Source organism: Mycteria americana, chromosome 1 (genome assembly GCF_035582795.1).
Source record: "Mycteria americana isolate JAX WOST 10 ecotype Jacksonville Zoo and Gardens chromosome 1, USCA_MyAme_1.0, whole genome shotgun sequence".
NCBI lineage: Eukaryota > Metazoa > Chordata > Aves > Ciconiiformes > Ciconiidae > Mycteria > Mycteria americana.
In genome coordinates this window covers 25,611,565-25,636,569 of record NC_134365.1, presented here as the reverse complement: position 1 = coordinate 25,636,569, position 25,005 = coordinate 25,611,565, and the positions used below count along the sequence as shown (strand labels likewise).

General features: G+C 37.9%; 1 protein-coding gene across 9 annotated transcripts in view; it reads right to left on the bottom strand.

Annotated features, from left to right (window-relative positions):
* CADPS2 (calcium dependent secretion activator 2) overlaps positions 1-25,005 on the bottom strand; it is a 321,285-nt gene that overhangs the window by 214,025 nt on the left and 82,255 nt on the right. For all 9 annotated transcript variants that reach the window (XM_075491545.1, XM_075491547.1, XM_075491553.1 and 6 more), the window contains one exon: positions 2,842-3,174. In XM_075491545.1, the coding sequence (XP_075347660.1) occupies positions 2,842-3,174 (333 nt within the window). The remainder of the gene's footprint in view (positions 1-2,841; positions 3,175-25,005) is intronic.

The following is a 25,005-nucleotide window of genomic DNA, read 5'->3' as shown; positions in this document are numbered from 1 at the left end:
GCAGCGGCAAAGGGAAATGAAAGTGAGCATTTTCATACAAAGACAGATAGAGGCTTCTAGGGCAGAATGAAAACTGCTGGTGCCGACTGAAATCCGAGTCTAACTTCATCTCATCTTCTATAAATACACTGTCAATAGAAAGGAATAAGATACAGCTTAAACTAAAATATTCATTAAAACTATAATGAGAAATGAGGGATTTTGCCAGAGGAGAAAAGGCATTACACTGTCAGAGACTGGCTGCTCTCTGCAATACACTTCCTGGGAAGGCTATGGTTGTTGTCTTTTTCTTTGCAACAGACTTCTCCTCATACCTTTGGTGTATTATGTGCTTGACGGGACCACAGGAACAGGATATAAAATGTATGGATGGTGGCAACTCTGTTGGGGTACATAATGAAAGTTTTTGCTTTAGCAAAGTAATCTCATCCTTGCCTTGGAAAAACTAAAATCTGCAGAAAGCTAGAACCCCAAACAAGAAAGGTATAGGCTTGAAGCCTTTCCCTCTCCATTCTTCCCAGCTTGAAATATGTAAGTGCTCCTATATCTGCTCCTAAAGAGGTAAGTATCTCTTTCTTCTCATCCTCCAATATTTATATGAATCCAGGGTAAACAACGTGTACTTTGGAGACCTGTACAGGAGATTTTACAACCTTCAGTGCTCAAAATCAGGAAGAGCAAGAGAATAGTCTTCTCTTAATCCCATTGAGTCATCTTTGCACACATCAACATGATCAAGTCTTTCTCCCTTCCTACCTACCACAAGGTTATTTCCTCTTTAATTTGCAATTAAAAAAAAAACAAACAGAAAAGACCATCACCCCATGCTCAAAATTCTACCGTGGTAGAGGACAAAAATGAGTCACTGCGATGTTTCAGTCTCTCTGTAGGTTATGGACCAAGAACAGACAGAAATTTGTTCATGTTTACCGACCAGCTTTGTTCCCTCAACATTCCTATGATTAAGAACCAAAACAAAGAAGCCTTCAACTACACAAACACAAGAACCTCCTGGATTGTATCATCAGAACCACTTCCAGACTAAAGAAACAAATTTTTTTTTTTGTTTAATTGTTCAAAGCTCTACAATCACATTTGTTTGTGTTCCTCTAGCACAACACAGACTAACAGGGGATTTTGACTGTTCACAGTGACATATAAAGTAAGATTTAGCAATCATCAGACACCAGAGGAGGGAGGAATCCATACAGAATTTCTACTATAAGTAACAGGTTATCTACTTTTGGGGAAAAAGATAGTTATTTTTTCATGTTTTCAGGTATTGGAACAGGTTGCCCAGAGAGTTTGTGCAAACTTGGAAATTTTAAGACCTGACTGGATAAAGTCCTCAGTAACCTGGTCTGTCCTCACAGTTGACCCTGCTTTGAGCAGGATGTTGGACTGAACGACCTCCTGAGGTCTTTTCCAAACTGAATTCTCCTATGCTTCTATGTTCTATTATAGAAAAAACCCCAAATAAGCAGGATTATCCCCCAAGATTTTAGTGCTTCATCTTGTTACCAACCTGCATATCCCAGAGGTTAGCTTCATGACATAGATGTATGTGAATTAAGAGGCAAAAGGAAAAAGATGGGACAAACAGGAAAAAAAGAATATTTTCTATCTCTTTCCATTTAAAACACTGCTCATTCAGAAGTCTCTTTCCACCCTGTCAGTAAACAGCTCACAGTGAAAACAGAAGCCCTCATAATTTGATGCAGAATAAAATATTACACTTTCTTATTATGAAAGTTGGTTCTATGACCCTGAGAAGGATTAAACACCACAGATGTTTCAATCATAGAACAGTTATATGATTTCATACCACACTACTCCATAAATGAAGTAGGCAACAATGTCTAAGATTCCTCATTTGTTCCCATGTTAAGATGGCCCATAACTATAAGCCAGCCTTCAGCATAATACATGAAAAACAGTTTAGCTGTAGTCTGGTGTACTATTTTATAGACAGTGTAGAAAGCTGTGTGAGCTCAGTTTAAACGCCACATCCATGCTGGTTGGTTGCGAGACTTTCAAAAATACCTTGCTTTTTTCAGGCTTTTTCTCCCTAAGTAATTGCTAATTTATAGTTGCATCGCTATGAAGACTGGCCAGATAAAACATTTTTACATACCATTTACACTACTGATTAGCAATAGATTATACATATAAATCCAAGTATGATTGCTGAATAGACCATTTGCTTGGCCTCAGTAATTTATGGGGAACATCACTCTTATCCAACAGAACATCAAAGTAAAAATGTGCAAATTAGCTTCGTAGGTGGTGTTTGAAATGAAGCACATTGAGTTCTAACATACCGAACTTCTAGACACTGGATGGCTAAGAGCATCCTGAATTCAACCACCTGTCACCTATCTATTTATGGCAGCAAATTTATTTTAAAGATGTTGTCATGGTTTAACCCCAGTCAGCAACTAAGCACCACGCTTAACTCTATCCCAGCTGAAACCAGGACAGATGTACACACATACACACAAATGTATGTACAAACATACATATGTAATTTATATGAGGCTATGCAGGTATATAGACCGTAGAACATTCTGCAGAATCTCCCAAATCACTGGAGCTGTGACACAGTAAGAGGTGTCAGGAGATCCCTGTAGCACAAGTACCATATACTCTGGCATACCCTTTTTCCAAGTGCTCTCCAGCAACCAAATGATGCAAAGATTCCTTCCTGAGGGGTCTCATCTCCTTGGATTGTGGAGATGTACTTAAAACTGAAGACTTCTACACACAGGGAGGAAGCACTTGACCTGTTGGCAGGGGGGAGATATTTTGAACACAACAGAACTGAGTGACACCAATACTTACTTGGCAGGCATTATAAATCAACTGGTGTTCCAATTTTTTGATCCCTAGAATCTGCTGAAACATTTCATAAAGCTGTTCCTTGCTCAGAATCAGCTCCGATACAGCACTTAAGGCCATTCTATTCGGCTGTTTGCAAAAGTCCTCTTCTCCCCTGTATATGGCATCATATTTGGCTAGCCAAGAACTTAACACTGTCTCTTTGCTTAATCCGTCGATTTCCGGCAAACTTCGGACTCTCTTTTCTATGTTTTTCTTAAAAACATCTCTAAAGTCATTTGCAGAACATCCTCCACTGTGGACCATTCTTGCAACCCGGTCACTCTTGAGAAATACCTTTTAAAATAAAAGAAGAGAAAAAAAAGAAACAGAAAAAGTTAGTCATGGACACAAACACAAAATCCCTTATAAAGGGATTACAAGCTAATATTTTGCTTCTGTGTAAGATGGCTTTACAAGGAAGAGTTATAAAGGCCAAGTTTGCTATATTTTTCATACAGAAACAAGTGACCATGTTGAAAAAGTAAGTTTCTGCATTGAACAAGTACTTAAACTAAGTAGCTTTTAAAGTATTTATGCATAAATTTACAATAGCTAAACTAGAATGAAGTTTGAATTAACAGCAGTTAATTTAAAACTTACCTATAAGATTTAATTATCTTTCCTCCATTAAAACCACAGAAGTCTAAAGTTACTTGAAAGTAACTCACGGATAAGCTACACTGTCTCAAAACTTGGGAGTATGAGTTAAAATATGATCTTTAAGCCAGCCAAGAATCTCACGGAAGATGAGACAGAAATCCAGGAAAAAAAAAAAATACTAGAGAAATACTACAATCAATATTAACAATAGAGAAAAGAAAGACTCAAAGATATAGAACTGGTTCTACTACTGCAGACAGAATACTGGAGACACAATATAGGATTCTCTGTGTAAAAAAACCCAAACAAAAACCAACACAAAAACCTGCTTCCAAATACACACATTCTAAGATATGACAAGGCAAATTTCAACAACAAACCAATTAAATCAGCATTAGTATCCTGTAAGAGCTTTTCAGTGTTCAAGGGTGGTTGCATTCATCTCTTCTTCTAACTCAGGCCTTGGCAAGGTTGATCTTTCCAGCCACTGCACGTGGCCAGATCACTTCTAGTAGCAAGTCTCATGAAGTGTCCTCTACACAATGCAGCCAACAAAAAGATGACCACTGCAGCATGATCAGCCATGGAAACAACTGATGTCTGCCTTGGACAAGGGATAAACTGCATCATGACACTGAACGCGTAACTCGGGGAGAACCACTTGGCTTCCCGCAGCAGAGGGAGATGGGTGTTTGTTGATGCATGTTTCCCTGTAGCATATTTTAAAATGCAGTTACCTACAAAATATATCTTTCAACAGATACCCTAATTGCTATTGTACAGGAGGCTGCAGATTAAGCCTAAAAGTACTTGCCCAAACAGATTATTCAAAAACAACCATCACCAATATCTGCTAATCATATTTTATGCTCTAACTGTAGCATGATAGATTTCCTTTTTTTGAAACTTAAGTATCTAAAGTTAAATTCTTATTCATAAAGGGACCTGATATGGTTACTGTCAATTAATGCTGATATTAATTTCCTAAAAATGCTACACAAATATTGAATCTCATTTCAAAACAGATAATAATCAGAAGTTCCACTCAGCAACAAAACTTATCAGCACAAACAGGTACAAGGATAGTAAGCCTTTCCTTGTTTTAACAGTCTGCAATTACAATTGATTCATTCCTCCAACAGCTTCACTGGAAAGCAAATAGAAAAAAAAAAATTTTTTTAAAAAAAGATGACTTCAAACTAACTTCAGCTACTCTGTATTGTTCATAAACAGCATTAAATCTTCCATCACATTACTTTGCATAGCCAATGAGAGAAAGCAGAAGCAGAAGAAAGAATGAAATTAAGAATGTTTATAGGCTCTTCCTCCCCAAAATCTCATGCTTATCCAAGATTACACAACCCTATGTATTGCTAATCTAACTGGATCAGTGTAATAAATAAAAAAAAAGTCTGCAAAGCAAACACTGTAAGATCATCAGACTATCATTCACCTTTCATTACCTTCTTTTAGTCATATTATTCAAAACCATTGATCTAGAATGCAGGGGCTGAAAAGCTGCTAGCAATTCCCTTGACTTATGAACCAGACTAATTAAAAATTTATTTCTGATTTTGAAGTTGATTTTCTAGAAGACTTCAGGAAAAATCTGTTCCATTTTTTCAATACTTACCTGTGGAAGGGGAGTACTATTGTAACACTTGGTGCCCACAACATTGACAAAATGATGGCATGTTCATGTTGGGCAAAACAATTTTTTATATAGGTACGTGCAAACACAAAATACAATTTGCATGTATCCCTGACCTTATAGTGTTCCCTTCTGAAGTGTTTTGGGTCACAAACTGTATTTTTATTAAATATTAAAAAATTATTCCAAGATAATTATTTTGCAAAAGATGTGGTAGATATTAAAGGAAATTACTCAAAATGTAAAGCCAAGGAGTGAATAATTGACTACAAAATGTACATGGTTGGTTCTGAGAAGGAATCCATTGGAGCTAAAGCTCTTATTGTACTACTCCTTTTTGAGTGGCAATTTACCAAAATTTTTCCTGAGGGGAAAAAAGGTAACATCATCTTCAAAATGAACTACTTGTATTTGAGATAATTAAAAAATAGTAACAACATTTGAACAGAAAGACTCCATTTTTAAGACTTTGTTTGCAACAGAAAACTGTAAGAGAATGGAAATTCAGTTAGGAGTGTACCATATGTGCCTCAAATTTGACACAGTAAGATGCATTAAAAAGCTATTAAATGTCTCGTTATTCCTGTTCCTGAAAGACATATGGTACACTTCATGTTAAATTCAAAATCCTTTGCTTCAGTTATATTTCTTGAGATTTGTCTCTTCAGTTTCAAAGCTTTTCTGAGCTGTTTTATGGCTGCCCTTTTTTTTTTTTTAATTCTAAATAAAAGTTTGTGGGAATTGCTACTATATGGAGAATGGTATGCCACCAGTTTAATGTCAATGGAGTTATTGTTTCCACCATTGTTCCAGAAAGCCCATCTGGCTGAGTATCTGTGGGTCCAGAGTCTAGGCTAGGACTGCAGACTGGGATACATACATGCTTTACAACATTGGTGGTACTTTCTTGGCAGCATTCATTTAAAAAATGAAATATATATGATCTTATGGCAGTCTTAACGTATTCTTCAACATGGATTCTATGCGCAGCCCAATCATCCCCATTAGGGAAAATATTTATGTTTATGTCTATCTTTAAAGCAAAATACTAATTAAGTACATTCACTAAATTGCTGGCTCTTCTTCCCTCTATTCCTCTATTTGGATTGTCTGATCATTAGACTTAGTTCTAATTAAATAATCATTCAAAAAACTCCAGTGTTAAAATGTTATCTCAAGTTTCTCAACACTAGGGGGGAACTGGAGAGAAAAAAAAAATACTAGAGATTTGAATGTAAAATATAAAATACCAGAAAAAGTTATTGTGGGGACAAAGACATCTACTTCTACAGGGAACTAGATCTGGCAGATCAGCCATGTTTGTTTGGAAATTCTCCTATTATTTAGAAATAGTTTGACAAAAGTCAAAGTTTTTAATGAAGTATTTCCTGTTTCTACCAATGTTTTCTGGAATTCCTCAAATAAATCCTAGGGCAATGCTCTTTGTTAGTTGGCATTTGAACTTTTAGTATCATAATTGGTTGCTTAAATCTAAGTCAACATCAATTCTCCATGTTACCCGCTGCTAACAAACTATCAAACACCAAAAAACCCCACTCTATGCATTCAGGAAAAAATAGATAGTTAAAAGACAGTTTTTGATCAGCCCAATATATCCATCTTGAGGAACCTTTTCAATTGACATTATTTTGAGCCCTTCTAAATACTCTTGGACTGAGCCATACCTACAGTCTTTGATGGATAAAGTTCTCCTCATACCATAACCATTCAGAGATAATCAGGTAAGGAATTTAAAAAAACCCAACCAAACAAACCCTCAATTTCTTCTTCCCTTTGCATCTATCTACTGAAGTATGGTTTAAATTCACTTTTTATCCAATCATTATGCATATGCAATGTCATCTGCTGCAAATGCTAGTAAAAAGCTTAATTCAAAATAGTCTTTAGCACTAGATAGTTACATTAAAAGTATATTTCTGTTTAGAGATGAAAAATTATCATTTAGCAGTGCGTACAACTTGAGAAAATATTGGAAATATTAAACAAAGAACTGCTTTTACATCTTCTAGCACTTACCCCTTGAATAATATTTCTATTTATCGAACATCATACCAAATTTAACTAATTACATATGCAGGCAACACAAACATTATACTCTTATTCTCTATTGTAAAGCTTAGACAAAAACAATATGCAAATGAGTTTGCATAAACTCAGCTGTAGATAACCTTTGCCTTTTCTTTAAACAAATTAAATATGAGGTCCACTAGGCCATACATTACGAACTTTTATACGTGTTTTCTTTCATTTGAAAGACACATACTGATGGAGTTTTCTATTAAGGTCACCTTTTTAGCCAGTTTGGAAGAAAAAACCCAACACAATAGTTATAAATAGCTATAATGTTTCTACCAGTTTGTATAAGTGGTGTTACTAATAAAAAAATAACATTTTGTAATTCTGCTACAGATACCAGTAAAACAGGACCTTTCAGCTACTTGCTTATGTATCAGTTCTAGCAGAGCCCGACTCAGCTCTAGGCACAGCACCAACTGGCAACACACTAAGCTTGCACAGACCAAATTATTTTACAAGCTCTTTTGTTCTCTGGCAGAAAACTTTGCAAAAGGGTTTGATAAAGAGAAAATTATCTAAGCCCCCCCCCTACTTTGTAAACAAAGGATTGCAAAAACAAGCAAACAAAAGAAAGTGTGCTCTAAACAGTAAATTACCTCAAAAGAGAAAAATATACATACATTAGGATTTTTAACCAAAATCTCACTTTCATACTAACATTCTCTATTCTAAAGTAAAACACAGAAAGTAACAGCTCCCCCCCCCCCCCCCCCCCTTTTTAATTGAAAAAATGTTGTGCCTACAATACAAATCTCTTGCAGACCACCACTCACATCTGTGGTATATCCAGCGCTATAAAATAAAAAGCCTTGGGTTTGTAGGTAATAAGTTATAATGGAACACTTTTTTCAACATAAAAGTGCCTTCTTATTAACCATGTGAAAACTGAAATTTTAGTTGCAGGGAATATAAGTGTGTATGTGTCTATGTAATGCATGTGTGTATACACACAGAGAGAAAAGCATTGCAGTCAGTCACGTTCATCCATTATCCATTTTGGAGACAAACTGAATTCAGCTATGACTTACTGCTTCTTCTGTTCTGAGTACAAGTTTTGTGTGATAACACAGCATTTTGTTTAAGCAAAACTTTGCTTGCTCTTTTAAAATTCAAAAGGGTACTGAGAAGGGCAGAAGGACCACAAGAATGATTTCTCGGTCTCTGAAATGGAAACTCCTTACTCATCTGGCCCCTGTACACCTTCTAGTAGTGCAACTGCACCTACATTCTCCTCTTCACTAAGCAAAGCAGCACTGGGAACTTCATTTGCCACGAGAGCAAATTTTTCTTCATCTTTGACAGTCACTGCTGTTCCTCTAGCTTTAAGGAGATCACATTTACATTCTACACACATCCTATGTCTTAATAGCCAGGGCTCAACGCATCTCTCATGGAAAAGATGGCTTCAGCTCAAAAAGCACGCTACGTCTCTGGGATAGTAAACTTCTAGATATACTAGACATCACCTGAATCAGCTTCCTTATCACCTTTCTTTGCGACACACAGTTCAAGCTGCCTAATAGCTTTTTTCACTTCTGTTAAATTCTGGCATTACTGGATCCAAGCTCTTGGTATCCTGCATGTTCCAGCACAGTAATAGGTGGAATAAAACACTACAGCCCTTATATACAGAGAGGGCCTCTAAATAATGGCTCACCCAGGAGCTGTGGTAGCTTCCTACTTCTATTGCTGTGATTACTTGTATGCCATTCTGAATTAAGCATAAAATATCCTTGTCTTCCAGACTACCAATCACAGCTGTAACAGTATCCTCTGCACTGATGTAGACTCCAGGAAATGCTTCATTACCTACACTTGGACATTGATAAGTGATTGCACCAATTCCTCCAATTGATGCTGCACACTTTATTTTCCTTGTGAAAGTAGACTATCTCCTTCTAATTCGGACTGTCCAGGTCTTTGTTTCTGTTGGTGTCCTGAAGCTTGCTAAGGAGCTGCAAGCACTGCAGTGTGGCATTTTGGGTAGCACCACCAATCCAGGCATAGCCTTTAATGGTGAAGTTCTTCCAAAGACTCCACCAGGTGCTGACTCCCACACTGTCCTCTTCCCAGCAGGGAACAAAACTCCCAGTGGGAGTCATTTGCTTAGGCAAGCGACTCCCAATCCATGGGCTTGTGATCAAAGCAGACAGGGCACCATCAAGACTGCAAAGCATATCCACTGGAAGGATTTGGCCTCTCTTTTCCAAGCCCCAGTCACATCCTGCTCATGAAGAAATACACTTTAAGGGCATTTTTCCCAGTTGGAGCTGGAGCTTGTCACAGAGGCTCAGTCTGCTGGGAGCTGTGTTGCTTCACCATATTCTTGCCACCAGCGATGGCACTACTGCTCTTTAGCTGGTGGGATCCTCCTTGGGCAGGTGGGATACACTTCCCATTCCTGTGTTTTGTGGTACTGCCATGTCAATCTCTTGTGCTCAGTGCAGACAAATAAGACTCAAAAGATTTTGGTGAAGGCGGGGATAGACCCACTGTCCCCAGGATAACAGCTGCCCCAATTTCATCTGCTTGTCATTGTTACTTACTATACAATACTTTAATAGTACATTCATTGAATATCAATGCCCCGACATAAACCTTTAAAGTTCAGTTTAATCTCTCTTTCTCAGGGAAGAAAAAAAAAAAAAAAAAAAAAAAAAAGAGCAAATTTCCCTGCAAGGCATGTAAGGAAAGTTCAGCCTCTGACAACATCACACATTCCACCTTTCAAGTGTTTCCAGAGCTTTCAAACCATATTCCACACATAAATTATAAGTGTATTGCTATATGAGGGCCAAACACTGTCTCTCCTACACCAGCTCACAAAGACTGCTGAGGCAGCTAGTTAGTTATCTAGATCTCCAATGTATTTATTCATGCCAATGTATTGCAACTGATGTTTGGGGCATCCTTAAAACACACTAATATTAAAACAGAACTTTTTCATATAACTAAGATAAAAGGTTGTCGGATAAGGCTTACAGATATTTCTCTTCGGAGATTTTTTTCAGGAGAACCCTTTCAACCAGACACAGATATACAGAGGGCAGCATTTTGTCCTTAAGGAACCATTCTTGTATAAGGGTATTTTTTTTGTTTGTTTCAAGCAAGCTTAAAGTAAAGCTAGAATTATATTAAGATTAATGACAACTATGTGATATTGGAATTTGTCAATTAAAATTAAAAAATATAAATGAATAGAAGTACCTCTTTGATAAAGACTGAACAAGGGCAAAAAGGACTTTGACAGAAGTCCAAAGAACACTCAAGTTTGTGAATGCTTTTCAGGTTTCTGATGTGCTTTTCTGATGTGTTCTCCACTCAAGCTCCTGATATGCTTCTTACAGTTACCAGAACTCTTGACTTTATGACACATAGAATAAATTTTTAAAAATGGCCAGCAATTTTCAGGGGTAAATTGAACTGTAAAATTTCTGCAAAAGACAATAATTCTCTTTCTAGGAACTAAAAGGAATTGAAATAAGTTTCTTACTTAAAAATTTGATGTGACGTGTATCATCATGCTGTGCTAGAAGCATTACTTGTTGCAAAACAAAACATAGGACATTTACTGTGATATTAAACAGCACCTTTGCTGCTACTGCAGCAGCTCCTCAAAGCCTCTCGTACAAAAGCTCATTAGCAACTCTCATCGCAGTCAACAGCTCTCACTCACTTCTTAAAGTCCTTCCTGTTCCACAGGAATAAAAATATTCCCCTTCTCAGTCATTAGCATGAGCAATGTTCTCTGGGACCAGCTCACACAGCTCGCAGTAGTTCTACTGTATTCTGAAACTGCACAATGCATTGCACTGAGAATTGGGGCTAGTTTGATGAAGGTGCAAAAAACTTCTGACAGTTTGGAGGACAGCTTCCACAACGACGTATTTTAAGAACAAAGGCTTACTCCTAGTAGGAATTAACAAAGATTATAACCAACACCATTTGCTGCTATACCCTGCAGAAAACAATTGTTTCAGTTATGATGTTCTCACTGCACTTATGAGGGTCTGGAAAGAAATAAAAAAACCACTCCAAAAATTATGAAGTTGATGTTTAGATTAGGTTTAGTCTGATCAACTAATCAGACTACAAGAACAAAATCATTTTGGGTCAAAAATAAATAGCTTATGCAGTAGCTTCGTACATCTAATAGTACATATTAATTATTTTTATACCAGTTGAATAAAGTTACTGCATTAGCCATTGAAACAGCATTTATATTCTAGAGGAGACTAACAGATACCAATGCATTTTTATAACTACTTTTAGTAACTATTGGCTACTGAACATGAGTGGAAATTGAGCTACTTACTGAGATTTGCTCAGTATTTTTAAATCAGAAGTATTTTTTATGTTTTTAAGAAAAAAAAAATAAGACTGGCTTGTAGGTCTCCTTCCTCGCTCGTTCCCTTTTACCCCCTAGAAATGTCCTCCAAGCACTATGTTGATTTTTTTTTTTCCAAGGACATTATCAGAGATAAAGGGCCATTTTTCTTTATCTGTTTAAGTCTTCAGAACAGAGTCCTTACCTTCAGGTAAAAGCAAAAGATGCTCAAATTTTAAGAGATCACACTAATAAACTCCTATTTTTCTGTTTAAGTATTTCTGTCATGATTTTTTTAATCGCAGGTTTCTTCCCCTAAAAGTATACTACACTGTACAGTTTTCCCTAATTCAGGGGGAAAAAATTGCTGGAATAAAAAAAATCTTAAATTATGGTTAACAGCAAGTTTTTTTGTTTGTTTTTAAAGCCTCCTTAAAACATCACATTACATTAAGGTGAGAAAAGGAAATAGAATTTAAAGTAATACACCATCATCATCTGAAGAGGCATAATCTTAATTTAATATTTTTCCTCTTTTTTTTTTTTTTTAACATCATGTCTACTACCCTTCTGGAGTATATTAAGCTATGATTTTTTCTTATCAAGAGCAATGGTTCAGAAACCATCACAAGTTGAAATCTTTAGGTTTACTTTGTTTTCTTCAACTCTTTTGGGCAGTATCATAGCAGCACATTGGATATTTCCCACAGCTTAGCAACCAGCTATCTGTAAAAAAACCACCAAACCCCAAACTCTTGCAAACTAAAATGTGTACTACTTCTCTAGGCTGACATACTTGTAAGCATACTACACAACACTGTGCACTGGGATTTGTTTCTTTGCCTCCTTTTTCAAATTGGCATAAGCAATTGCCCAAAGCCTTCCCAAATTTCTTTTCCCGATAGCTACACATTTCACAGATTCATGTACTGCAAAGTTCGTGCCTTGGGCACAAGAACAAACAGAGCTATAGTGACAATCACCATAAAAAATCCACAAAACTATTTCACCCAGAAGCTGTGTTTTCTCCTGGCTTCATTTATTAAAGTTATTCAGACGCCCTTTTGGAACAAGCATATTTATCCTCCTTTCAAGGCTGACAACAGCTACAATACTTTTTGCACCCTTGTGAGACATAGCAAGTTATATACTGTTGCTTGTATGAGCACAGTTATGGATTACTTTAGCAATAGCTCTACTTGCTACAGCTACGCTGTCTTCTCTTTAAAAGTACAGTCTCCCCTTCCACCAAGCCCCAGAGTTCACTGGCTGGCTGAAGCGTCTTGAGGAACTTTGTGCAGCGGGGTATTAGCCCTCAGGTGCTACCAGCACTCCAGAGGAGTTATTCTCCAAATATCACCTGGATGTACAACTCCAAAGTGGTTCAACTTCCCTCCCGAGTGACTTTGCTCACGCACGCAACGAATGTTCGCGTGGTTTGAGATCTGTGGGGGCTGATCCACAGCCACGTATTCAACACTGGTAGCCAGGAAGAGGCAAGTCCTCTTCCCCAAAGACAAGGCTCGAATACCTTCATGCTAGACCCTGCATGAGGATAATTAAAAGCAAGCAATTACAAAATGACTTCTCATCTTCCAGTTGTCTATGGCAGGAAGAAATTAGCTGATAAACAGGTAAAAGGACAGCAGAAATAGATTTGCATATTTCAAAATGTTTTGTTGAAACATAAGAAACAGCCTGCTGTTAAAAGAGGTCTCAGTAATTCTGTGTTCAGTAATGGGACTGGGACATCTGACGTGCTGCTAGGGAGAAAGCACTGTTCCCTCTACATATTGCTTTCCTCCTGGCTAGGATATTGTAAGTCTGCTGTACACAATGCCATCAAGTCTGAAATCACACCTATACAGTCCACTCATCACTCCTATTTAACTGTGGAAATAAATGCATAAACGTCACTGAAGACTCAGGAGGACAGGCCTAGGCTCTCCCATCCAACAGCTCTCTCCTGCTAAAAAAGCTGTATTATCTCTACAGATGCATCTCAAGACCTTCAGATATAGGAGAAAGAACAGACTGCACAGAGTGGATCTAGAATAAATCATTAAGTTCAATAGTTCCAAAAAAGAAGTGGTACTCTAGCTGTCAGCCTGCCCAGGGGAAGATGTTAATTACCATCCCAGCAAAAGAAACTTAAACTCCATGCTAGACATGAGATGTTTTCAACATCTACCTTTTTAATGTATTGACTGATACAGACCATAAGCACAAGTGAAAGTATTTTATACTGAACAACACGTGACCCCAAAGGGAGGGAGAAGAGTTTTATGCTTTGAAGCACACATTTGTTTGCTTGCAAGTTAAATGCAGGGGTTGTCTTGTCACAAAGCCACACAAGTTACCAACAACCTATTCTTATGCTATTTTCCCAGTTTATTCAAGACTTGGCAATTAAAACAGACATGAAACTATTTCAGCACAGAGATACAAAGCAGAGGTTTTCCTTGACCACACAAGGAATTTCTTCCTCCACTGTGTAAGGCTGCAACATGCTCACTGTCCTTGGTTATATCCATTGCCATCTACTTGGCAAAGAAGTCATTTGCAAAGCCTCTTTTTGCCAAAGTGCATTTTCTTGATTAGTAAAGTGAAATTCAGCAAGCGTTAGGAGCTCATCAAGACGTTGCTTCCAGAGTTTCTTCCCTCTTTACGGAAGAGCTGAAAACTTGCTCCCTGGTATGCTGATCTTGCCTGACCAGAACTCCTCCCTTTGGGGACCAATGGAAAGCTCCAGGTGGCGAGAATTTCAAAGGGTCTCTTTTAGCTACGGTAAGCCAGAAAAAGGCTGGTAACTTGAACGTGCAACACAGTGTGCCTTGGAGGTATCACTGGAAAAAGGCTTACTCTCACTGCACTATTGGTCCTGTTCATTTTCCAGCAAACAAATTCCAGAAGGAAGGTGTCCAATCCTGACTGAAGGAAGAAGGTGAAGGACAACAAAAGCAGCTGGAAATAATAAAGCAGAAAGAAGAAAGAGGAAACTGAAGATTGAAAGAAACAGACTTCAAAAAGGAAACATATATACACAAGAATAATGAGTAGCAAACACAGCCATGTCAAAAGGATTAGAAAAAACATATACTTAGCATACTTATTTATTTCACAATCACAGATGACGATTAGTTTATGCGTAACTACCTCATTTGGTACCTACAAACTTGAGAAAAACGCACAGCTGTTCAAAATCAATAGCCCACATTTCCATTTGCCTTGCTAAACTCCTCGATTTGCTGACTTTTTGGTGTTTATTTAGTGCTCTACAAAATACAGAAAAACCCAGCACCTTATATCTTACAATAGTGTTTATCTCTTAGGATGCAGTCTTTCTAAATGTAAGATCCAATGTCTTGCATTATCTTTGAGAAAAAGTGAAGTAAATTGGCAAGTACAATAAGGAAGGGAAAACAGTCCTTCACTGAATTTTCCTCTAGAGTCACTTTTTTTTTTCTAATTCTTCTCTAATTTTTATTCCACTTGATTGAAAAGTGGAAGTTATGTAAGTGACAGTTTTTATGATTGGTATTGCACTGGACTCATTTTGTTAGAGATGAAACGAACTGGCTATTTCATTTCCCTATTATCATTCATGTTCTCCTGCATTAACCATTTTCACCTAAGTATGGATTAATAGCTTTTAGTTTGAATGAGCATACTACTATATCTCTATTTTTAAACATAATAACAGGCAGCCTATAGTCAGAGTAGCTCTGCTGAGATCCTTTTGGTCCCTGTTCCCCACCATCACCCTAAATACTTTCATTTAAAATGAGAAGGACACTGTTTCAGAATACATATTTTACTGATCAAGATCACTTTTTCATTTCCAATTTATATATTCTGCCAGTGCAGATGAATGCTTAAAAAGCACATGAACAAATAGAAATCAGGCTGAAGCCACCTGAAACATAATCACATAACATTATTTTTTTTTCTGTATCTGTTTTAGCAACCGAAAAAGTGCCAGCAAACTGACAATTTAAGCAATTAACTTGCCACTTTCTTTCCCTGTACTATTTAGTTTTGGTGGTTTATTCTTCGGTGGGGTGGAAAGGCTGCTGTTGGGTGGGGAGAAAGGTTAAAGCATTGAGTTCACTCTGTGGTCTAAGGAAACTGGAAAAGAATTGACACACCATGAATACTGCAAAACTCACATAGTCACTGGAAAACAAAGACAAGAGTAGACCCTCTTAAGCCTTGCAAGGCTTACTGATGATGACTCATCTTTTAATATAGCATCTTTCTCCTACTATCATCCCTAGGATTTAAGGAAGCAATACATATGTGGGAAAACTCAGCCCCTTTCCATGTAAGGAAAAAACTTCTTTGGCATCCCATGAAGGGTGACATCATTTTAACAGTATTTTTGAGAATTAGAGATTTTGAGAATCTGTAAGGTGCAGAAGTGGCAGAGAGAAAGATGTCCAAGAAAGAACCACAGCTGCGTACTTCCCATCCCAAAACCAAAAAGAAAGGCTGTCTGTGCCTGTCGTCTCCTGTATGACCCAATAGCTGCTAGGATAATCCACTACGATTGTTTAGAAAATAATCCCATCATTACTCAAATGATGGAAGTAAGAACAAATAGGCTGAACAGGAGAAAAGAAGGTAAAAACCACTGCAGACATCAAGAGCTGTATGATTGGAGACAAGTAAATAAAGAAGAGATCCAAACCAGAAAATTAAAGGAGTAAAATCTCACCTAGTTCATAACTTAGCAATGTCTAAACTCCACACAAAGAGAAAAATGAAAAGTCTTATTATTGTATCTCCATCTGTATTTACACACTGAGAGAAAGGAAGCATTCAGAGGAGAATAAGGACAAACAGTCCTACAATCCATGTTTAGCTACGCAACTCACCCATTTTAGATACCCTTCCATGTGCTGGGGAAGGGCATACTCATCCAGAGGACAACTCAGAGCACTTAACGCAGGCTCTGCTCTGAAGCACTCCCGAGAGGAACCTCTCTCTCCACAATGAGGACAGAGAAGCTCACAAAGATTCATTGTCCAGACTGTTCTACAAAGCATCTCAAGGCACGTGGTGCGAATGCTTTCCAAAAGTTTCTAAACTGGCCAAACAGAAGACTTCAAATGATTTTGGGAGAAAAGGGATGGAACAACACAGTCAAGTTTAAGTGCAAGCTGATGTGATAGATAATACTTGCTTTGTGATGACAACGTATTTGCTGTTATAGAAATTGCCTCCTTGCCCCCCCCAAAAGACAATCTGTACTTCAAAGTGTTTCTGTTTTAAGAGGAAGACATGGATAAGAGAAAATGAGTGAAAATGCAGGCAGGGATAATGCATCATGAAAATGGGAGTGCAAGGGGAATGGTTTGCTTTGGTTTTACACTTAAAATGCATTATTATTTGTGTGGACATTTCTCTTACAGTAATACTATCTCATCACTCATTATAATGCATTTCTATTCTGGAAAGTGGTACAAAGGTTATACGGAGCTGTTGGACACCAAGCCATTGGCATGTAGGACTTAGCTGTTAACTGTAGTCTTATAAATATTCTTATTCCAATACAACTTTCTTAAAAAGTCTGCCTTTATCATAAATACATTCCCATCTCTCCCCCATTATAAAGTATAATCTTTGTGTGTCAAAAAACAACAATATATTTTCCTTGATTAATTTTTCACAAGGGTGATCAATTCATGGTGTTGGTAGAAAAGTTATAATACACATAAAAGCTTCAAAATGCATCCTGAATCTTAAATCCTTCTTTAGATTTAATAATCACCCAGCTGGCTACACTTCAGACAGCAATGCTTCAATGGGAAGATTAATGAACATTTGGTCTGCAGTTTAATCCCTCTGGATTTTAGCATGCAAAGTGCAAACTTTTATAAATTAGACTATTTTTATGCATTCCAATTATATGTCAAGGTCCAAATAGCTTTAATGGTAACTTTGAGGCTTCTTAGTCATAGTTTGCTCTCTCTTTAGAGTACTTAAGTTTTTGAAAATATTAATTCACTCCACTACAGTATTCTCTAGACCATTTTAAAGATTACTTTTCAATGTATCATCCCAAGTCAGAGACACCTTCAATTTCTTATTTATTTATTTTATACAATCATCAGTTATTTTGCCTTGCTAGCAGTATATTCTATGGCAAGGATTTAACTGAGCAAACACTTTAAGTCACAAAAGTGAACAGTAACTTCCCTACAGCCACACTGGGCAGTCACTGCCTCTACCTTTCACAGCAGCAATACTCGCCAAGCTCCTGCCGCCCCGACCTCCATGGTGCCCATACTGTTCAGATATTGCATAAAGTCCAAAAGGATGCCACAGTTGAGGTAAGAAAATCCGCACCCAGGTTGGGGCAATAGGGAAGACATTGTCCACGTGGCTTTCTCCTCCTCCCTCAGCATTTCCACACCTATGCCTTCCCTTTTCCGTGCTTCTGCAGGGAGATGCTGGCAATAGCAGAACAACCTATGAAACTTCATTTGCAGTTGATGGGGCAATCTGAAATGATTACAGTTAGAGGAACCTCTTTCTTAGAGATAACTTTGGTTGTTTACCAGGGGATAAAACCTAGTTACCAATCCAGTGTATTTCAAGATCCTGCAGGCAGTTTTGTTGGACAATTACACATAGAAGCGGGGGGGGGGGGGGGGGGAATCTTCACAGAGCTCTTATAACTGAGCCCCCCCTCTAACCCGCCAAAAAACGCCAAAGCCCAGAACCCGTTTGCCTCACAGTTCCCAGCAATAAGTACAGGGTAGAGAACTGCAGGTGGAAAAAGAAAGCAAACCCACCACCACCATGATGTTGAGAAGCTTTCCTTCTCCAGTTTGCTTCTAGTTGGGTTTCAAATTTGCAGTAACAAGACTTCATCTTTTTTCCAATCATGGGCACCAGTTTCAATAAACTAGAACGACACAGGAAGGCATGCTTTTTTTTTAGCTTTTTCTTTTAAATGCCAGTAGTAACTATAAAGATACTCCAAAATATTTTCAAGCTGAGCCAGTCAAGAGCTTTGGCAAGAAATGCAAATGGTATACAAGTCAAATGTAATAAGCAAACAAACATTACCCTCCTGCTGTAAAAACAGTGCTACTTATGCCAAGATAAGGCTTAAGTTATTTGGTTATTGTGACTAGCCTATTATTCAACATCCTAATGCATTTTTAATGTGCAGGGAGAACAGCACGTATCTCTTGTCACCTCTAAGGCTAAATCCTAAACACTGCAAAACCAGTGTCTGATCGCAAATTCTTCTCATTTTAGTTTTTGTTTTGTTATTCCACTCAATTTCTAGTCATAATTCCACTAATGCATAAGATTTTTCATTTTTATTACAGCTTCTTCTCGACTATTCTGAAAACATATTTCCCTGCTTACTTATCTAAGAAGCAGACCTGCACTGATCTAAGTACTTTTTATAAAAAAAGGTAACTCAATTCTGTGTCAGGCTATTTGGAAACATTTGCACTATTCGTCTGCCAACTTCTGAAACACATTACTCATACCAAGAGCCTTCTGCCATCTTCAAACACAGATTTTCTAATTTGATGCTCTGAAAAGCCCAGAATAATCCCTCAAGGTTTTTTATTTTAATCATAAATTTTATGACAGCAAGAAACAACCTCCTTATCATGGCCACTTCTACAAATGACTGTACCTTCCAAGACACTTGTATTACAAACAGATTTATTTACTGTGGAATTTGCATACGTATCTTAATCACTATTTAAGTAATGAAAAAAATCAGTTAGTAAAAAAGCAATAAGCCATGCACTTAGAATTTATATTGTTGGTGTTGCAGAATTAATGCTTCCACTTAGTGAAAAAATTCAGATTATCTCACCCTTACACTAAGAATTGAGCCCATAAATCATGAAACAAGCAAAAGGCTGATGAATTTGAACAGGTAAGGGATAAAGATTAAGAGAAGGAACAAAACTGTAACAGGAGGCAGCCTATTACAAGGTAAGTCCAATACTTGCTGCAGCCACAAAGTACATAGCTGCCCAACAAGACAAAAAAAAAAAAAAAAAAAAAAAAGAGGACTCTCTATCGCCAAGTGAAGGAGGAAAGAGTTTTTACAAGATTGCTAGATACAAACTACAAAGCTCAGCACATCGGCATACAGCTGCGCAGCAGCGCTGCCACACCCAGAGCACGTGCTAGTGGAGCGGCCACAGCTAGGAAGATGCACGCATCTACGTCCACGCACACAAGCTACAGCACATACAAGAAAGCTGCCTCAGCGTTATCTGGAGCTGCCCTTGTTCTCCTCACTCAGCGCATCCAATGGGTTTTGGCAGGTAGTTCTTCACACGCTGACAGAGCCAAGTTCAACATCTTTGACTTCCAAGATAATATATATTTTGGCAGGTTGCATTTGGAATCTGTCTGCATTAAATTATACCAAAAATTTTGGAGCTTCCAGGCACAGAGCAAGGTGCAGCATTACTCTTGTAATCAGGAAGCAATTAAAGCTGCAATGTCATCAAGTAAGAGACTGGCAGTGAAACGATCATAGAGGCAGCTCATAAACACATTGTCAAAGGGGATGAAAACTTCACTGTCACTCTCAGCCTTTGATCTTTTGAGATGCAAAGAATAACTGACACCAAAAAACCCCAACATCCAGCTGAGCAGCCACTGCCAGGTTTGAACAAAGCCGAAATTAAAACTTCAGCAAAGGCAGTTATGTTGTAATGTCAGCAACAGAAACAGATTTATATTGAAGTTTGACCAGATCTTGGCTTTAATTTGAATAAAGATTCATGATAGCTTTCCAGCAATTCTTCCCCGCACTTAATTAAAAGCAAGATGCTACTTTTATAACAGCTGCCTTTACCTACGCTATTTGAGGTAAGACTCTATGCCAACTTTGTCCCACGTTCAGTTTAAATCAAGCACATCAGAAAATATCAAAGCTTCCAAATTCTAAAGCTATGTTTTATAAGAAAATTTGAAATAGTAATCTAGGGAAGGAAACTTTGAATACCGAGAACTCAGATCCACCGGGTAATCCAGATAAAACAGCCCTTGAACTCAAAACTTAATCTCCTGTCCAGCCGCCCTTCAAGGTAGACCCCTTTTCCCATGGTTTTGTTTTACAGTCTAGAAACTTTCAATGGCTTCCTGGTCCCCAGGACAGTAATTTTCCTCTTTATTACCTGTTAGGCTGGGTCTGCTTCCTGCTGGAAGACGGAGCCTCCCCTCATCAGAGGTCTCACCCGACCCGGCGTGCAGCAGCCACTGAAACGCAGCCGGGTCCCTTTCTCTTGCCTGCCCAGACAGGCTCAGAAGTAACCACTAAACTGAACAAAGACACCAGATACATCCCCCACAACACTGTTTTCTTAATCAAAAACACCGTTTATGAACAGTGCCCATTTATGAAATTATGCCCACTGAGTTATCTGGTAAGCAAGCGGTTTTGTTATATGTTGTCAAATATTGCATGGTTCCAGTCCAGAAGTAGTTTAGCTAACCCTAATTTGCTATAACTTTCTAGATATTATGCTTGTATTCACTATGCTTCCTCTAGTGGTTTTTTGTTTGTCTTTAATTTTAGAGTAAACCTGAGGCTGGGCTTCCCTTCTGCAGCATTATTCAGAGAAGAAACAACTGAAGGACTGGAGAGAGCTTCAAAATAATCCATTATACTGAACAGACTTTAGTCTAAATGCTATATAAGTAATATGAATTTCTGATTCCAGCACAACTGTAGAGAAGAAATCAATGTCATCAATCTAAAACCCAATGGAACTGAGTTATTGACTTTCTCATCTTTTTAGATGACATCTTCTGGTATTTCAATTAAGATCAGAGGACAGTAATTCAGTTTTTCTCCTTTTATCTAGTTGGGAACTCTGGGAACATTGCAGAAAAAAACATTACATTTTCTAATCTGTGCAAATAGGAATAGGAAAGAAATGTACTATAGATATGTACCCCAAGCACACAGAGGTGGCTTCTCCCCTTTTCCCCTTACTTTTCCTTTTACATTCCTGCAGGTGTTTAATTGGGTTCACTTCACTTTGTGTCTGTAAGAATCATGAGCTACACAGTACACGGAGCACATAATATTAAAGCTCTTCCACATGTCAGAACAGAGTCATGGTTATCCATATCTAAAAGTGAAAAAGTGTGTGTGGGGAGGGGGTTTTGCCTTTTAGTAAAAAAAGAAATTTGCTGTCTCTGAGTAGACAAAGTTTTAGGACCTCTGTTACAGAACACTGGAAAAGGTGAAGCAGCCCTAGAATTGTTTCCAATTATTTTCCAAAATAATGTTAAACTAAGATTTCTTCTAGTGATCAAGTCTGAATTGTCGTATGCATGTACATGAACACACTCTCTGTGACCTAAATAATGACATCTAACAAGGCCAATAATATTCTCATTCAATTTACCCCACAAATTCTTAAAATGTTAGGAACAAGAAGTAGCCTTGAGCAGAAACATTTCAGGCAACTTGAGATTGGCGGCCAACAAAAGGCAGCTGATGCTTCTTGCCCAAATCCCTCATCCAGTGTTCAGTGGCTGTCTTTCAGCTGACTCAGATCTGCTGTTGATCTTGTTTACATGACCCAGTGAGGGGTCAGGGACAGATGAAGGAACAGATCCAGCTGAAAATTAACAAAATAACACAAACCTAGATAATATTTGAAACAACCTGCTTCATCTCTCTGCCCACAAGTTAGTTTTCAGACAAGTCTGGCTCACAGCTGTCCAGCAGGGATGGTGAGACAGAGAGAAATCCTTCCACAGGCAGTTTTCACTACGGTTGACTTAAATGAATCCTCAAACCACTGCCTTTGGAAACACTTACATACACATAATGAAAACCTAATTTCACTCTGTCCATTTATTTAAATCATCAATTATTTAAGTAATTGTGGCAAACAAACATGAGAAGCCACAGATGCCCTCTATACTGCAAGGAGCTGGGGATCAGGGACAGACTTCAGAAGGACCCTGGTGCTCTGATGGTGGGAATTTACCACGCAGTGGAGAGCCCTGACCTAGGTGCCTCCATATGCTAAATCGGTGTACCAGGAGGTTTGGCATAATATTACACGGTGCACAGATGTCTAAACACAGAGCAAAGGGATCATATCTAAAAATCCTATTCCTCTTCAGAGCTCAAGTGTCAAGCATCAAGCTGGAGGACTTATCTTGCCTCACAGTCCTGAACACTGCCCTGGAGAGAAACAGTCAAATGATTTCTGCCAGACACAGACAAGAAGCCCCTTTATCCATGATGTGAGGTGATGGGGGCTGGGAGAATGAAAACTACATCTCTCTTTCCTAGAAGAATTAATTCTCCATCAATGAGGAGACTGACTGTCCTCAGTCAAGGAACCTCCTCCATCTTCCTACTACGGCTGAGACATGGGAAGTTGGCTCTCCAGGTTACTGCTATTACGACATCCTGGGAGGAAGCAGTCTGTATTCTTATTCCTCCTCCAAGGCATGTTAATCTGTTTTAACCAGTGATCAATTAATCTAAAATAGATAAACAAGAGCATGAACAAAGCGCTGGAGAGAAGCCCTAAAGATGATGAAATGCCAATAGAGTAGACAGAAAAATAGATAAAAACTCCAGAGGAGCTATTGCTATTATAGTTCCTAAAGTCAGAAACCGCTTGCAAGCTTGACATGATCTTGTTTTCATCATTAGAAAACAAATATCTGACCTTCTGAGCAAGGAATCTTACTGTTACCATGTGTCTGATAACTCAAGGGAAACCTAGTTTATATTTAACTAATATCAAAAGAGGTACCTATTCTGATCCTAAAGGTCCCAATCAACCAGCTCTTATGGAAGTCTACCCAAAGAGCCAAAGAGTTAATTACTGTCACATTAATTTTTTTTTTCTTGTGTTAACAAGAAAAATAGCTAAAAGCTGTGTCTCTTTTTGCTAGACTAAAACTGGTTTGGTAATAGTTATAGGTAGTAGTTACAGAAGATGCTGAAGAACACCTTCGGCATTTTAATCTGTAGCACTTTTTTTTTTCTTTTATGAACTGTATGAAGTGCTAAATCAAAGGCAGAGAACATGCCTTTGCCTTGGTAACTATGGCTTTTTTTTTTTTTTTCCACCTTCAATGAATACTGCTCTTATCAATCTCCTACACTTCATATATTCTCAGCTATACCGATCGTTAGCAGTTCCAGCTGTTTTACACTCATTCTTAGGCTTTCCTTCCTCCTGGATATGGCTGCTTTCACCCGCCATATTTGCAATCATGGTTTGTGGGTAATCAACTGTTACTAAATAGCTCCTGATTTTCCACATCCATTTTTCCCCTTCCAACCAGTGAATCTTACCAGTTTCTTAAGCTTCAGGAAGTTAGCGATTCTGCTCACTTCAGGAACTGCAAGAGTAGTTGCATTTACTCCAGCAGCCTTGCTGAAGAGCCCTTATCATCTGCAAACTGTTTTATATATAAATATAAAATATATACACATGTATATATATGTATATATATGACGTCCTTTCCTATGGCTCTTTTAGTTCTGCTATATCTTTTTCCAGACATGGAACAAATGTAGTAGTAGACAGCAATTAAAGTCATACAGAATAATTACGGTTTTGTTTTCTTTCTTGAGTAGTCTTCCCTCTGGAGAGTTTTCACTTGCTCTCCAAGATCATAGCTTGGTTCCTGCCATCTGAAAATACGCTGCACCATCCTGAAGATATCTGTCCCCTTCAATTGACTACAGAGAGCATTTGCATGACTACTCACTTGGATTTTATGGCTGAACTTACTGGAAATTATTTTCAGCTTTTAATTTACATGCTCTGCTTAACTGAAATTTGTTTAGGTTGCTCTTTACTATTTAGCAACTGATTTTTACAGATGTTTTTCCTATTTTTTCTAAGAGGATGTTATGATTGCATTTACAAACAATGTATTATCCCGAAGTGATTGCTTTCTCCTATGGTTTACTTTTAAAAATCTGGTACAATCTTTTTCTAATTTTAGGTACCAGCAACCTAGTTCTTTTCTGGCTTAGGTGATGCTTGTCTTTTTCATACAGCCCTCTGACTGCTGAAACTTTTGCTAGTTCTTAACAAACCTCCTCCTCCTTGCAACATTTTCCTCAAGAACATACTGAAATGCTCCCAGCACAAGGCACAGGGCCAGCTAAACAGGCAGGACGAGCTTCAGAATGCTGCTATGGAAATTCTACTCTTTAAATCCTATTTTTACATGACCCAAAAGAGTTCCTTCACTTCAGAAGTCTATCCTATATGGAAAAGCATTGCAAGAAGCCTTGAAAGAGCTGATGGTATTTTACAACCAGCTACATGAAATCTCCAACCAAAGTCATCTAAATATAATTTTTCCATGATAACTTTTCCCCTCCTTGAAACAGAAATTAAGAAACAAGTTTCTCCCAGTCTCAAACTTAAATCAGCAGCCTGCATGAGATGCCTTT